General features: G+C 30.3%; 1 protein-coding gene across 3 annotated transcripts in view; it reads right to left on the bottom strand.

The window, feature by feature from the left end:
- Positions 1–15,368, bottom strand: part of LOC118205495 (DENN domain-containing protein 1A-like) — a 117,575-nt gene that overhangs the window by 60,446 nt on the left and 41,761 nt on the right. For all 3 annotated transcript variants that reach the window (XM_085811799.1, XM_085811801.1, XM_085811800.1), the window contains exons 10-14: positions 13,370–13,468; positions 13,043–13,093; positions 11,297–11,342; positions 4,835–4,936; positions 2,309–2,536 (exon numbers count right to left, since the gene is read on the bottom strand). In XM_085811799.1, the coding sequence (XP_085667925.1) occupies positions 2,309–2,536; positions 4,835–4,936; positions 11,297–11,342; positions 13,043–13,093; positions 13,370–13,468 (526 nt within the window). The remainder of the gene's footprint in view (positions 1–2,308; positions 2,537–4,834; positions 4,937–11,296; positions 11,343–13,042; positions 13,094–13,369; positions 13,469–15,368) is intronic.

Here is a 15,368-nt window from a genome sequence, read left to right as displayed (position 1 = left end):
GAATGAGAGCAGTTATTATGATATTAAATTAGTTCCCTTTTTTTTTCCAAATAGAGATTTTCAGCTGTCTGTTTATATCGCATAATTCAAACACATATTTCAAAATTTTTGCCTTTTCTGTTTCTATCAGCTGCTTGTAAAAGTTTTTCAGATCACAAATAAGTGAAAATTATTATGAGTAGTCTTATGCTTTGTTAGAGGTAAAAATCGAACTCAATAAAGTGCATCTATACAACTACAGTCAAAAGTCTTTAATCCAAATGTCCATAATCCAGAATGATCTATAATCCAGACCTCAAAGGTACAAACTTTATGTGCATGTGTTTATGCATGCGCATAATACGTTTACGCATGAGCATTTAATATATAATGGACGGTATAAGCTAAGCTAAAATTATCTAATTATCTATTTCAGTTAATGTTGCAGATTGCGTTGTTCCTTAATCTTCTAATTGGATCCGGCTTATTATTTTTTGCAGACTGTTAGAGCAATTTTATAAAAGTAAGCTTGAACTTTCAATTATGTCAAAAAGAATTTCCGATTCTGAAGCTGCCAAAGGATCTACAAAGCGAAAGCATGTTTTGATGTCCATCAAACAAAAAGTGAAATTGCTGCAAAAAATGGATAAAGGTATATCCTTTTGAGGTGCGTAATGAACTGGAAGTTGATCTGTCAGCACTATCCTTATCTTCCAGGCAGATGTTTTTATTTTATTTGGCTTATAATTCCTTACTAAATGTAGTATTTCATCTTGATGTACTCTCTTTGATATGATTTAAATCAAATTCCTGGTCATTATATATATCACGAATACACATCAAATAGTTTTCTGGTTGAAATTTTCTAATTTCGACTATGCGTAATGTATGCTTTATGCATGTGCGCGTTAAAAGAAATGTTTAATAAAGCAAAAAAATAAGTATTAAGCTTTCTTTTTTTTTTTTTTTTTTTTTTGTAAATTTTGATACCCTTCAGATCATAATTGCTCTTTATTTCATAAATTACGATTTCATATTTTTAATTTTATAATTTCTGCGTGCCATCTAACAGATTTAAATTGATGATCTATAATCCGGAATCGCCGAAGTCCCGACGAGTTTGGATTAAAGACTTTTGACTGTATATACTTTTATTCTTTAACTCTCTCCCCCCCCGAAAAAAAAAACCTACAGTGGGAACAAAATAGAACCTTTGTGAAAGCTATAACCATAGTGTCGTATATGCTAATGCTTGTGAAAAGTGCAATTATGAACTTTTTCAGTGAAACTGATGTTAATAACAAATTGCATTCAGGAAGACCATAAGAATTAGAAAGTGAAGAACCACAAGAATTACTTGACAGAGATATTGCTTAAGCACCAGAGAACTTGGAAAATGAGCACAGATTTTTTTACTAATTAAATATATTTTAAAATGCTAAGAAGGAGGCATTTAAAAATATAAGACTGAATGATGTCTAATATAAAATTTAAGAACACCCATTTTAGAATTAACATATTTCAGCTCACATTGCAATTAACTTTTAAATAGATTTCACTCATCTTATAGCACATTTTTTTAAAAACAAGATTTTGATATTAACAACAACGACAAAAATCATACGTTTTAAATAAGTCAATTAACCTCTTACCTTAAAAAATGACATATTTCTTCTTATTTAGAAAAGTTTAGTCACAAAACCAAGCATTGAAAGGGAGAGAAATTTTTTTAGGATTAAATCTGACCTAAGAAGCTAATAAAGCAAGAGCTAAGTAAATCTATAAGTAACTAGATTTCAGATATACATAATATGTTTGTTTAAATAGTAATTTGTTTATCATAGCAAGGCATGCAACGGCTGTCTGGGTAGGAAGAGGATGCTTTCATAGAACATTTTTCTAAGGGAAACTGGCTTGTATTCATGTTACATATGGGAGGAAAAAAAAAAAAAAAAAAAGCATTCACTCAGCCAGCTTGCAGCTGATCTGAATCCAATTCCCATTATTTGGTGGTCTTATATTTTTAAGTCACTGATGACCAGGGGTACACACAGGTCACATTTCCTTCTCTTATCATCACAGATAAAATTAATCAAAATATCTTTGCCACCACTCTACAGTTACTGCAGTATTTACGAACATTATTGATTTTTAAGAAATTTCAAAACTGAATAAGATAATGCATACTAAATTTCTTTCCCACTTTTACTATAAGATCTAACGGCTAGTGCTTATAAAAATAAATAACAATAATTAGTTTAATTATAGATCTAATAATAAAGGAAAAACCTGAAATAAAACAACAGCAAATGTTGATAAAAATCATCACCTGTTGAAATATCTGTAATTCCAGCATCTTCTGTAAAAAAGGCTGCATTGAAGATGGCCTTGTTTGAACAAAAAGCTCTGGACTAAATGTAATTTTTTCACCAGGTTTAAGTTTTAAAGCATTCCAGTAACCACCAATGAGTTTTACTAATGCTTTTAAAAAAGCTCTTGCGACAGCATCACCCAGCATCTCTTGTGGATGTTTCAAGTCATGTCGCAAACACTGCAGCTGAAAAACAATAAAAGTAAAAATACAGAATATAAAGGAAACTTAGGTGCAAAGTTTTGTTCTGCATAGTATAAGATTACACTAAAATCTGACTGTAACTACCTGTTTTTACATCTTCTCATTGCCACAGAGAAGATGAAAAAAAAAATCTCTACATTATTATTATTTTTAATGAAAACTTATTTTCCTGTTTGTTTTCTTCATTGATTAGGGAAAGCATGTACAACATTTTTAATAATAAATTAATAGTATAGATAAATGTGCAATGGATGCGTGTGTATAATGGAAATTCAACTCAAGACTGCATAAAAGCAACTGTAACTCAAATAGCTAATTCTACTACCTAAATCCATTTGTAGTATTTTTATAGCACATATGTCCATAGCCATATGTACAGATCACATATTGCTTAATATATTACTTTTATTACTACTATTATTTAAAGGTTTATTTTATATATAAAATTATGAAATGAATGGTTTTAATACAATTATGCAAAACATTTTCAAAATTTTAACTTGAACAATTAGCACAATTTCCTGTTTTCCTATATCAATAACATAATAATCAAAAGCTTTACATTTGCCTTATTTATTTCAGTATGGTTTTATCCATTAATGATGTTAGAAATTTTACTAGAAGCAGAGATAATAATAAAGTAAGAACAATATTTGGGTCAATTGATATATCTCTCAATGGTACATTGTTGGAAAATATAATTATGCAAGAATATAATAAGTTGCCCTATGAAATTTTGTAGAAACAAACAAAACGTGTATGTAATTTGTTTTGGGTAAAGGATTCAGTTCTATTGGCATTTCATAACTAAAGTTGCATTACACATAATAATACAGTACAAAGTCTGTAATCCGGACTCGCTGGGACTTCGGCGATTCCGGATTAGGGGTTTTTCTGGATTATACATCATCAATTTAAATCTGGTAAGATGGCATGCAGAAATTATACAATTAAAAATATGAAACCGTAATTTATGAAATAAAGAGCAATTATGATCTAAAGGGTATCAAAATTTACAAAAAAAAAAAAAAAAAAAGGTTAATATTTATTTGTTTACTTTATTAAACATTTCTTTCAATGTAAGTTGTTTAAGTTGCTTTGTTTTTTATGCTAATACTTTCTCTTTAATTCTATAAACAGACATAATTTCTTGTTCAGTTACAAAGTTCCACTGTCTAAGTCCTGTAATTGCTGTGTCTAGAATACCAACTAACTTGTCAATCGAAATTTTTTTGTTTTCAATAACCTCTCTGCCACTTTCTTCACTATCGGAAGCGGTATTTTCTGTATCTAGACCCATACTTTCATAGACATAGATTTCACCGTCCGTTAATTGATTGATGATTGAGGCATTGTCATCGCAATGAAAAACTTCTGTTATATCATCTTCATTTATTACTGCTTCTCCACATTTCTTTACAAAATCCAATAACTGGAAAATTTCATCTTTAGTTTGCGATGTCTGAAAACCTTCAAATTCGCGGCTATCATTTTCATCGTCCTCACCATGAAATATGGTAGCTAGCCATAAATTATGCCAAGCATTTTTTAATGTATCTGGAGACACATCCTCCCAACGCAAATGCGTAAAGCATACAAAAAAAAAAAAAAAGTTTGTGGCTTTGAGGTCTGGATTATAGATCATTCCGGATAATGGACGTTCGGATTACAGACTTTGTACTGTATATACTTGCAACAATTCAAACAATTTTTTAAATATATATTTCATTGTTTAAGATTTTATATGACATGACTGATGTGCACAAATAAAACGTAATAAAAGTAGCCAGATAATAAGAATAACTAAAAAATAGTTAATGCTGAAAGTTATTTTGATCTAAAATTTGTTCTTTTTTAAATTAACTGAATGTGAATTCATACCTTTTTAATGCATGAATTATTTAAAATTTTTTAGTTTAAACAGTTTTATTTTAATAATTACATCAGAAAACTCTCTTTTCTAACATTACATAATTTTTTGTAAATGCTCTCCAGTCCTATTCAGAACCCTTCAATATATTTTTGTATAAGACAACAAAAAAGTTTCAATGATTGTTTAACTTAAAAATAAGAAAAAATTATATAATTAAAATATGTATGAAAATGTGAATACCTTTGGATAATGTGTGTAATAATGTGAATATCTTCAGACCAAATAATTTACTGTATATATGTAATCACACTTTTATTTGATTAAAACCAATTACATATTAATGCAAATTAATAGAAATTATTGATACATTTTTCAAGAAGTGATTAGAAATAAAGGTTTATACTTACAACATCTGAAGGTAAGGCATCAAGATCAGCAAAAGGAGTTTCAATTTTATTTTCATCAGCATCCAGAAAGACAATATCTCCCATATCAGCTGATTTCATTCTCTACAACAGAATATTTAATTTTAAAAATGTATTCCAAATGCTCATGACCACCCTTATATAAAAATTCAACTATATGTATCCTTCCAGAATCTAATAATCAAAATTCCAATAAGCATATACAGGTACACATTTTCATAAAACTTAATTATTACTAAAACTGATCAAAACCAACATATACAAGTCATCTAAGCACTGTCCTAAAAACAATGTAAAACAACTGCAATTTATTCCCTAAATTTGTAGTTTCATATAGAATGGAATTTTAAGCAATGGATGTACCATTATACAGATGAAACATTAAACCATCATTACAGTTTTTCATACAATGAAGAGAGCTTTTCTATAATGTCAATTCACAATTAAGTTTTCCTAATTTTAAAGCTGAAATGCTTATTCTTTAAAGTTACATTTACAATTACTTCTAGCTTAACATATCAAGCTTGTTAACTCTAATTTGTTTTTATTTAATATATTTATGTAGTACAAACGAAGGTGAATAGTCCAAACTTTTGACAAAATTGCTACCAAAAGACATGAATTAGGTTTCAGTTAGCAAGATTTGGTGAACATGAAGAATTACTGAACTAAAACAGTGATGAGTATTTGACGTACCGTATTTGACGGCATATAAGGCACACTTTTTTCCCTAAATTTGGTTTCAAAAAAGTTACCTGCGTCTTACACGTGAAGGACACAGGTTAACTTTCAATACTGAATGCTGTTTTTAGCCCGGATAAAGGTCTAAACACACATAACTTTTTCTACATCTGCCATAATTATTTTGTGCATGCGTGAAATATCTGTCGCCAAAAAGCGCCAAAGCTTGAAGCTGATGTCGAAGTTCGAACAGGTTCGACGGTCACGTTATGTCTATGGAGCCTTTCCTTCTTTACATAAGACTTTCTTTGACTCAGCTGACACACGTGTCGGTATCGGTGCTATTCTGTATAAACGTGTCGGTATTGGTGCTACTCTGTATAAACGTGTCGGTATCGGTGCTTAAAACTATTTGTTAAAAAAAAAAAAAAAAAAAATACCCTGGAAAATATGACTACAGGAAACAAGAGATTAAGCTATACATTTCAGTATAAACTTGGAGTGTTAAACTACGCCAAAATGTATGGAAACAGAGCAGCAGCAAGGCATTTCGGTCCACCACCTACCGAAAAAATGATATGTACTTGGCGACTGCACGAAGATCAACTGAAGACTGCTAAAAAACAAAAACATACCTTCGATGCCCAGATCCATTTTGGCCTGAACTTGAAAATGCCGTAAAAATGTGGGTGATAGATAAGAGGAAATCTGGAATAAGTGTTTCAACCAAAATGATAATCAATGAGGCCAAAGGATTTGCAGAAAAACATCGGAATCAGAACTTTTCAGGGTCTGAGGGCTGGTGCTACAGGTTCATGAAAAGGCAAGGCTTATCAATGCACACAAAAACAACTATTGCACAGAAAATGCCAGCAGATTATGAAGAAAAAATACTAGCATTTCATAGATTTGTTATAAATGCACGCGAGAAAACTTCTTTTGAGCTCAGTCAACTAGGAAATATGGATGAAATTCCACTCACATTTGATGTATCATCCAACAAGACTGTGAGTATTAAAGAGTCTAAATCAATAACCATAAAAACCACACATCACGAAAAAACCTAATATACGGTAGTTCTAACATGTTGTGCTGATGGCACAAAACTACAGCCGTTTTTCATATTCAAAAGAAAAAACTCATCCGAAAGAAAAATTTCCAACGGGTGTAATTGTTCATGTTCATCCGAAAAGCTGGATGGACGAAGCTGGAATGAAACTGCGGTTACAGAACATACGGGCGAGGCGACCTGGTGGACTCTTAAGAAAACCCTCTCTTTTGGTTTTGGATCAGTTTAGCACCCATAGAACTGAAACCATAAAGAATAAAGTGAAAGAATTAAAACCCCAGATAGCTGTCAAGTCCTGGTGGACTGACTAGCCAATTGCAGCCTTTAGATGTATCGATGAATAAGCCATTTAAGGAAAAAATGTGAGAACGATGGAACAAGTGGATAGGAGAGCCACATCCTGCCCTCACACCCTCAGGAGAATGAAGCGGCCCTCGATTTCACAAGTGTGCGAGTGGGTAAAAAGACGTAAAGGCTAAAGTAATTGTTAAGTCCTTTAAGAAGTGTGGAATCAGTAATGCTCTTAACGGAAGACGACGCATTATTCGAAGAAGGTGATACTAGCGATGATGGAAACAGTAGTGATGACGATATTCTCGTTTTCGATGATGATGATAGTGAAAAGGATTTTTATGGTTTTGAAAGTGATTAAAGTCTAATTTCATAATATGCAACGTTTTCCTTGAATCTGTGTTTTTTGTTGTTTCTGCTTTATTTTGTATTATGCTTGCTTGCCGTTCATTCATTTATTCATTATTGAAATTTACATATCATGTTCAAAATAGCTTGCCGTTTGTTAATTTTACTTAATAAAAATATGTTTGGTAATTGCATTCAATGATTGTTTAATTGGCTTTTACGAAAGGTGAGAACTAAAAGAAACCACATTTTAAGTTATTGTGGTACCGCGCTGTCGCACGGACTATTGAACCTTTTCCCCCTTGTGTGTGGCCTTCTAAATAAGGGTGTGTCTTATGTGCCATCAAATACAGCAATTTTCTTCATACAAGTCAACAGCAAGCAAACAAATTTGACAACAAAGAACTTATTGAAAAAAAATTCTTCCAAAAGCAAAAAGAATTTGCAAAAGTTCTAGAAAACATCTTGCAGTACTAAAGAATTGAAGCAATAACTTTAATGATGCTACTAGTAAGCCTGAGACAGGCAGTGCTTTCAGGAACTTCTCCCTGATGTTCGTGAAAAATGACAAATCTTTATTTTGTTTATCAGGATGAATTTCTTGCAGATGCTTCTGAAACAAGAAGGTTTCACTGCCTCATGAAATAACACTTGGTTACAAAGTAAACAGGTGGGTAGTTGCATGTTCAATGGTGAAGGAATAAATTTGAACCTCAAATACGTAGAACTGTATTGACGACACTTTTTATAAACTGACATCATTGGCAGCAGCAAAATATGATGATAGAAAGATAATTGTTTCTCAAAATTAATAATTCATGACCATGATAAAGAACTAATAAGCACAATTACCTAGCCGACTGGAAAAATAAACAATGAATGCAAATCGAAACTGAGGGATAAAAACAGAAATGAAGCGAACGGAAAGCAACAGAAGAAACATGGGGTAAATCAAACATACTGAAAGGTCGCTCAACACATGCATTGTGCTGGTTGGGATCGGAGAAAACCATAGCATCGAGTTCTTCAAAGTCACCATACTTGGAATACAAATTCGTCTCACCCAAAACTGCTCAAAACATACCCACAACAAGTTCACTGTACCTAAGCATCTACCCACAACCCCTGTTGAGAACCAATGATGTAGGTCTTCAAATAGTATATTATACTCAAATTTTACCCCTTTTATAAAACTCCTAGTTATAGTTTTACTAGTAATAAATTAATTAATTGGACTTCTAACATATCCAAAAAAGTGTTTAATAACACTGATTAGCCAAATACATCAAATTAAGAAAACGTGTACACATACATTTAATATTCAAGATGAAATTCTACTGCTTACTAAGATTCTAACAAATAATCAGGTGCCCAGTAAATTTATTAATTTTTGTTTAAAAAAAGCAGGCACTGAGTATTCTGTGTAGTCTCTTTACTGGTAGGTATATGATAATATTATCCTTAAACATCTTGGCAGATAATGTTGGATGACTATCAGTTAAAAGATTTGTAAGTTTCTGCAATTATATTTGTAACTATTGTAAATGATGTAATATACTAGTTTCTATTTGAGCCTCTTTACTTTTATTAACTAAATGGGCCAATTTCCTTTTTTAAGAATTCTTTGAAGTCCAATACCAGTGAATATTTTGTTTTTCTATATCTATTTTTAGTTTTCACATCTCTACCCAGAAATAAATTATTTTAATTTGTTTGTTACTGTTTGAAGGCAATTTAGCTTAAGCAAGATTTTTCTTACCAACATTTATGGTAACCCATACACCCCTATACTAGGTTTTTCTCACCTTCCTAAAACAGCTTCCAACAAGTTGCTATTTTACACCTACATTTCTTTAACACCACTCTTTCTTTCAAGTTACAGCAAACCATAATAGAGTTCCAATACAGTTAGCATCGAACTACGCTCCCATTATGCTGTCCACTTAAATTTAGCAAACATGTACATTAAATTTAATTCATTTTTGGCCATCTTCCAAATATAATGTATTATTTTTGTTGATATAAAAGATTCTTTTATTCTTATAAAGATGTTACAATTTTATTTTTATAAAATAAGAAAATTTAGGTTTATTATTATTTCTTATTACTTTCATATTTCTTTTTATATTTTATTTTGTTTCTTAATTGGCTAGTTGTTTTTGAAACTACTGTTTGAAATTATTTTAATTATGTGAAACAGCGAATGTGTCCGGGAATAGTCTTCTTCTGCTTTAATATTTAAATCTTTAATTAAGTTTTTTCCTTGATTTAAGTTATGATATACTTTTTTTTTGACATTTTTGATTTCTTTTTGTTTTCTTTTCCAGATATGATATTTGGTTTCTATGATTATTTCTTCCATTTTAAGACAATGAAACACATTCACTTCTATTAATTATTGTGGTTTAATTGGAAACTGATCTGTTTTCCATGAAAAGACAATTTCCAATTAATAGCAATAATTGTTCCAATTTTTGCTTTTTATTTATTGTATTTTTATGAAAGTGGTTCACATTTTATTTTTTGCCCAAATATTACCTTTAGTGAATGATTTCCTTTTAATAGACCAGAGTTTCTTAAACTTTTTTTCAGTCCCGACCCCTTTTTACCACTGAAATTTTTTCGCAACCCCCAGGACTCCATAATATTTACAAAAATTTTGTGGGACCCCATAAGTATTGCGGAAATCCAACACACACGTGAATGAAACTGTCAGTTTTTTCACTTGCACTGTAATACTATTGCAGTTTTAGGTCATCAACTTTAATTTTTAATTTTAAGACATAGAACAATGTGAAAGTTTTAAATAAATAACAGACAAAATGACAGCACCATGTGCAAAGCAAGGAAAATGAATGTTTATATTATAAAAAGAATGTGTCATAACGCTTTTGTTTTTTTCTTTGCCTGTATTGAGTTATCTTTATCTAGTATTTTCAAATACAATGTTTAAAAATATTTGCTAATTGTAAAATTGTTATAATAAGTTAAAGAAATATCAAACTGCTAAAATTTTTGGCAGCTCCCTGTTGCAGATCCTGCAACCCCCAGTTTAAGAAACCCTGTATTAGACAATTCTTGAAGTTGAATGAATCTTTTCATAACAAAGGACATTTATAATTTTACTTAACTATTTCATTAATTTTCACGATTTCTTTTCCTATCAGATAATCCAGAAATACTTAATATATATAAACTAAGTAAACTGGAAAATTATGTAAATAGGATTTAAAAAAACACATCCTTTGCAAATTGCTGCAAAGATTTTATTTTTAAATACTGATTAATTAATTAAGGTTCCCGTTCTTTTAGAAGCAAAGGCAAGTTACAGAAACACTTGTCTGAGCCCAATGTTTTGTCACGGTACTAAAGTCACCAGATTTCAGCTCCACTGGGAACATCTGGGATGTCAAGCAACATGTTTGTAGGGTAAAGGAGTTTTACATTTCTAAATATGACAAAATTCTAGATCATTCTGCAGAAAGTACAGTGCTCAATCTACAGAATACTGCCACATACTAATGGAATCTTTTTTCTAAAATTCTGCACTGCCTTAAAAGATGTCCCAAATATTAGGTTGGTATACACTCCAACCTAATATTTAGGAGCTCCTAAACATTCAGTTTATTTAGTGGCAGCATACTTCAGTTAGTCAAATACATTTTCAACTGTCAGTTATCAAATGCATTTTATTAATCCATCTTCTGCATTATTTAGCCAGTTTACAAGTGTACTGTAGTTGGAAGAAACAGTGATGTTACTTTTCTTGGATATAACTTATATTTCTATTTGGAATACAATAAAACTCAGCTGCCTGACATTCTATATGTCAAAATATTTAATATGGCTAATGAATCATTGAAAGTAAGTCTTCTCTCATAGTAATCCATGAACGCATCATATCCATAAGCAAATCACTGTTACATATTTTGCAATAAAAAGTAATTTAATCCAAACCATAAGAAAATCTTAATAAGATAAATCTGAACATTTTAATTCAAGTAATAATATGAAAAATTATAACTAACACAACAAGAATACTAATATTATCATACCGACAATGTTGCTGAAGGAATACCAATCAAAAATGGCATAGGGGCACTAAAAATAAAGCAAAACACACATTTTTACACAATACATTTTGAAATTTTTTTAAAATACAGAATTCAACTCAAAATAAATATTTTTAAAAGATACAGCTGGCAATATAATATTTAATTACTATTCAGATGAGCTATATTTAATTTAGTTTTTAACAATAATAATAATAAAAATGTTTTTCTAACTAAAAAAATATAATGAATGATTTATTACATATGCTACTTATTATTTATAAACATCAATTCTGTTATATATATGTATTTATAAATACTTGTATATGTATATACGCAAAAAATTAATACAAGTAAATATTCAACTTTAAATCAAGCAGTATTATGTTATTACTGAAATGTTATTTTCTACAGAAAAATAGGACGATCTAATGTAATATTTTAAAATAGCTTCTTGATATTAAAATCTTCAAATAACTAAATGTGAAAATCGTTTTTAATTTACACAAAAAATATGTACGTATGCATACATAAATATTTCTCCAATAAAATTCCTGAGAAATTTCAGTACTTACGGAAAATCCCATCGATAAAAAAAAACCGTTCATCCCATTTTTGCCTATTAAAGAAAAGGTGGCAAACTACGTGATTTTTCACCCAAAATGAAAAAAAAAAAAAAAAAAAAAAAATCTTCTTCAAACCCGCTGGGTTTGGTGTAACATTGATTACACGTGCTAGTTATTATTGAGTACACTCCTTTCCCCGCCTCTATCACACATTTTTTTGGGAAAAAAAAAAAGATTAAAATTTGGGACCTGACAACTACAGAAGAGCATGCTGTTGAATATTTCCAAAGCTATGGAATCTTACTGGCCTAAAAAAATGTGTTAATGGCCATGAAATGGTGCTTTATTTAAAAACTGAGAAGCGATAATAAATTTAAAAAAAAGATAATAAATGCAATTCTTAAAAAAAATCTGAAAGGCTTTGGATTTTAAATTACGTCCAAAGGGGTGTTTTTTTAAGGTTTTGTGTGTTACCTTTATTTATTAAATGTCACATTCTTTGAACTTAAGCCATAAAATTTAGTTCAATAGCAATGTCGCAAAATAATTTTAAAATGAGCATATCTTTAGGATTTCAATACGTAGTTCCACGAGCTGGAAATAAAAAGGTTCCCCCATAGAGTGTTGCCATTGCTCGCTTTTAAATCGTTGAGTTTGTTACTCAAAAATTCGTTAAAGTTTTACAAAATATGAAATTGATCATAAAACAAATTCCAAATTTCAAATGTGATCTTCCACATGCCCATACTCATAAGAGGATTACATCATTCACAATTCGATTGCTCTATGTAGTTTTATCACAATGCGAGAAATATACATGCATTTATGCAGATTTTTCATTATTTAATTTTTCAAACATAATGCAGGACTCTAACATTTGGCGGCAACAGTTTGAAAAGTGAAACTGACATTTATAGTGATTCAACGCAAAACGAAAACAATAGTCCTTCACAAAGCCCCTTTGGACTAATAATAGAAATTTTTAATGAAAAATTAAATATAAATAAATGACAATATAATAAATTCGAAAAAAAAAATAAGAATAAAACTTTTTTTCTTGTATTTAGTAAACAGGTTTTTTTGGGGGGAGGGGGTTGGCGCAGTCTCTTGTGGTCAACGGGATTTTCCGTAAGTACCGAAATTTCAAACAACGCAATAACAAATGTAATACTTGAAAATATACCTTAAATAATCTGTTAGATGTTTTGGAAGAACTGGAATGAAAATATGCTGCCTAAAATAAAATAAAAACAAACAAAAGTATTTCAACATTTCTCTGATTATAATTTTTGCTTATGAATACTGAATTTCTGACTTTTTACGAGGGGAAAAATTTTAATCCCTCCTTAAAAAGTAAATTAACAAAAACTTATTTGAAATATTTTTTGATGTACTTAATGAGAATAAATATCAGAGTTAAAAGAACAATATTATGCATTACAAATGAATTTCTACAAATATTCATTAAACTTTGAAACATAATAAAACAATAATAAAAAATATATCATACCAATGCATCGGATATATTAAAGCATTTGCAGCTTGAACGCAGGCACTGAGCCTACTTAATTTCTTAGATGTGACTAAAATCCTTCTTTCATGCATCATGCTAAAAATATGAAAAATGATGCATTTTAAATAGAAAAATAATTTAAATAATTAAAGTACTTGAGGTTTTGTAATAATCTAGAGCAGTGATCTTTAAACTAGGGGTTGCTAAAAATTTTTTCTGGGTTGCAAGCTTGCTGAAAAGCTGCAATACAGGGGTTCAAACATATTATAAAATGCATGATCCTAACAATCTGAGGTTGCAATATGGCACTAGCACCTAAAATGAACTCTAAATTCAAAAAAGTTCGGGAACCACTGGTCTAAGCTTTCAAATATTTTTTAACACATTGGCACCGGCATGACCCACTGGTGGCCCATGCTAGATTGTTCCGTGGGGCGGCATGCATCACTGATGGGCCACATTTTGTATATAAAAAAATACGTAGTACAAAATGTAATTTATTGATTTAACATTTCTACCTTATAATCAAACATTTAACACAAAATACATAACTTCTAATTTAATCAATACATTAAATATAACAAAATATAACTACTTATGTTACCGATGGAATTTTTTAAAACATTTTAAACAAAGTACAGGCTTATCCGGACAACTGCTACAAAAGGGCATTACTTTTTTAATTTTGTTTGTGGCGTACTGTGTACCTTTTAAATTTGTTAAGCGTTTGTAACACTCTTTACATCTTTTTCTCATCTTCCTTGCGGATCCTTGGTGCAAACTTAAAAAATGTTTTTTTCCTTCTACTTACTACAGTCAAAAGTCTTTAATCCGAACTCGTTGGGACTTCGGCGATTCCGGATTATAGATCATCAGTTTAAATCATGTAAGATGGCATGCAGAAATTATAAAATTAAAAATATGAAACCATAATTTATGAAATAAAGAGCAATTATGATCTAAAGGGTATAAAAATTTACAAAAAAAAAGCTTAATATTTATTTGTTTACTTTATTAAACATTTCTTTCAATGCACGCATGCGTAAAGCATACATTACGTATAGTCGAAATTAGAAAATTGCAACCAGAAAACTATTTGATGTGTATTTGTGATATTTATAATGGCGAGGAAATTGATTTATATCATATCAAGGATGGAGTATATCGAGATGAAATACTACATTTAGTAAGGAATTATAAGCCGAATAAAATAAAAACATCTGCCCTGAAGATAAGGATAGTGCTGACAGATAAACTTCCAGTTCACTGAGTGCCGCAATGTCCCCCCCCTTCAGAGCAGCGTGAAACTGATAAACAGATTTTGGAATGGTTAGAGACACAAAGAATATGCCTTTATCCATTTTTTTTTTCCACTTTTTGTTTGATGGACATCGAAAAATGCTTTCGCTTTGTAAATCCTTTGGCAGTTCCAGAATCAGAAATTCTTTTTGACATAATCGAAAGTTCAAGCTTATTTTTATAAAACTGCTCTAACAGTCTGCAAAAAATAATAAGCTGGATCCAATTAGAAGATTAAGGAACAACGCAATATGCAACATTAACTGAAATAGATAATTAGATAATTTTAGCTTAGCTTATACCGTCCATTATACATTAAATGCGCATGAGTAAACGTATTATACGCATAGCTTTGAGGTCTGGATTATGGACGTCCGGATTAAAGACTTTGACTGTATTAATTCTTCACTGGGGGGTGGGGGTGGATTCTCAACATTCTTCAATAGATAATCAATAATTTTTTCTCTAAATTTTAAAATTTGGTTACACTTGGTTCTCCACTTTTTGTGGATGTACCATGAATTTACTAAAGATGTCCTGCATATTAGTTCCATGACAAATTTTTGATACCATTTTACCATTTTCCGTAAACATTTATAATAAGAACACATTTGATTAGATATATCAACTCACTTTTTAGTACTATTGCAAGAAAAAAATGGTATCTGGTTTTAATTTATCATCTTTTCCATGAATA

The sequence above is a fragment of the Stegodyphus dumicola genome, chromosome 2, assembly GCF_044657685.1.
Source record: "Stegodyphus dumicola isolate Sdum_Otavi_A_Nest chromosome 2, ASM4465768v1".
Taxonomy (NCBI): Eukaryota; Metazoa; Arthropoda; class Arachnida; order Araneae; family Eresidae; genus Stegodyphus; species Stegodyphus dumicola.
This window is presented reverse-complemented; position numbering and strand designations above follow the sequence as displayed.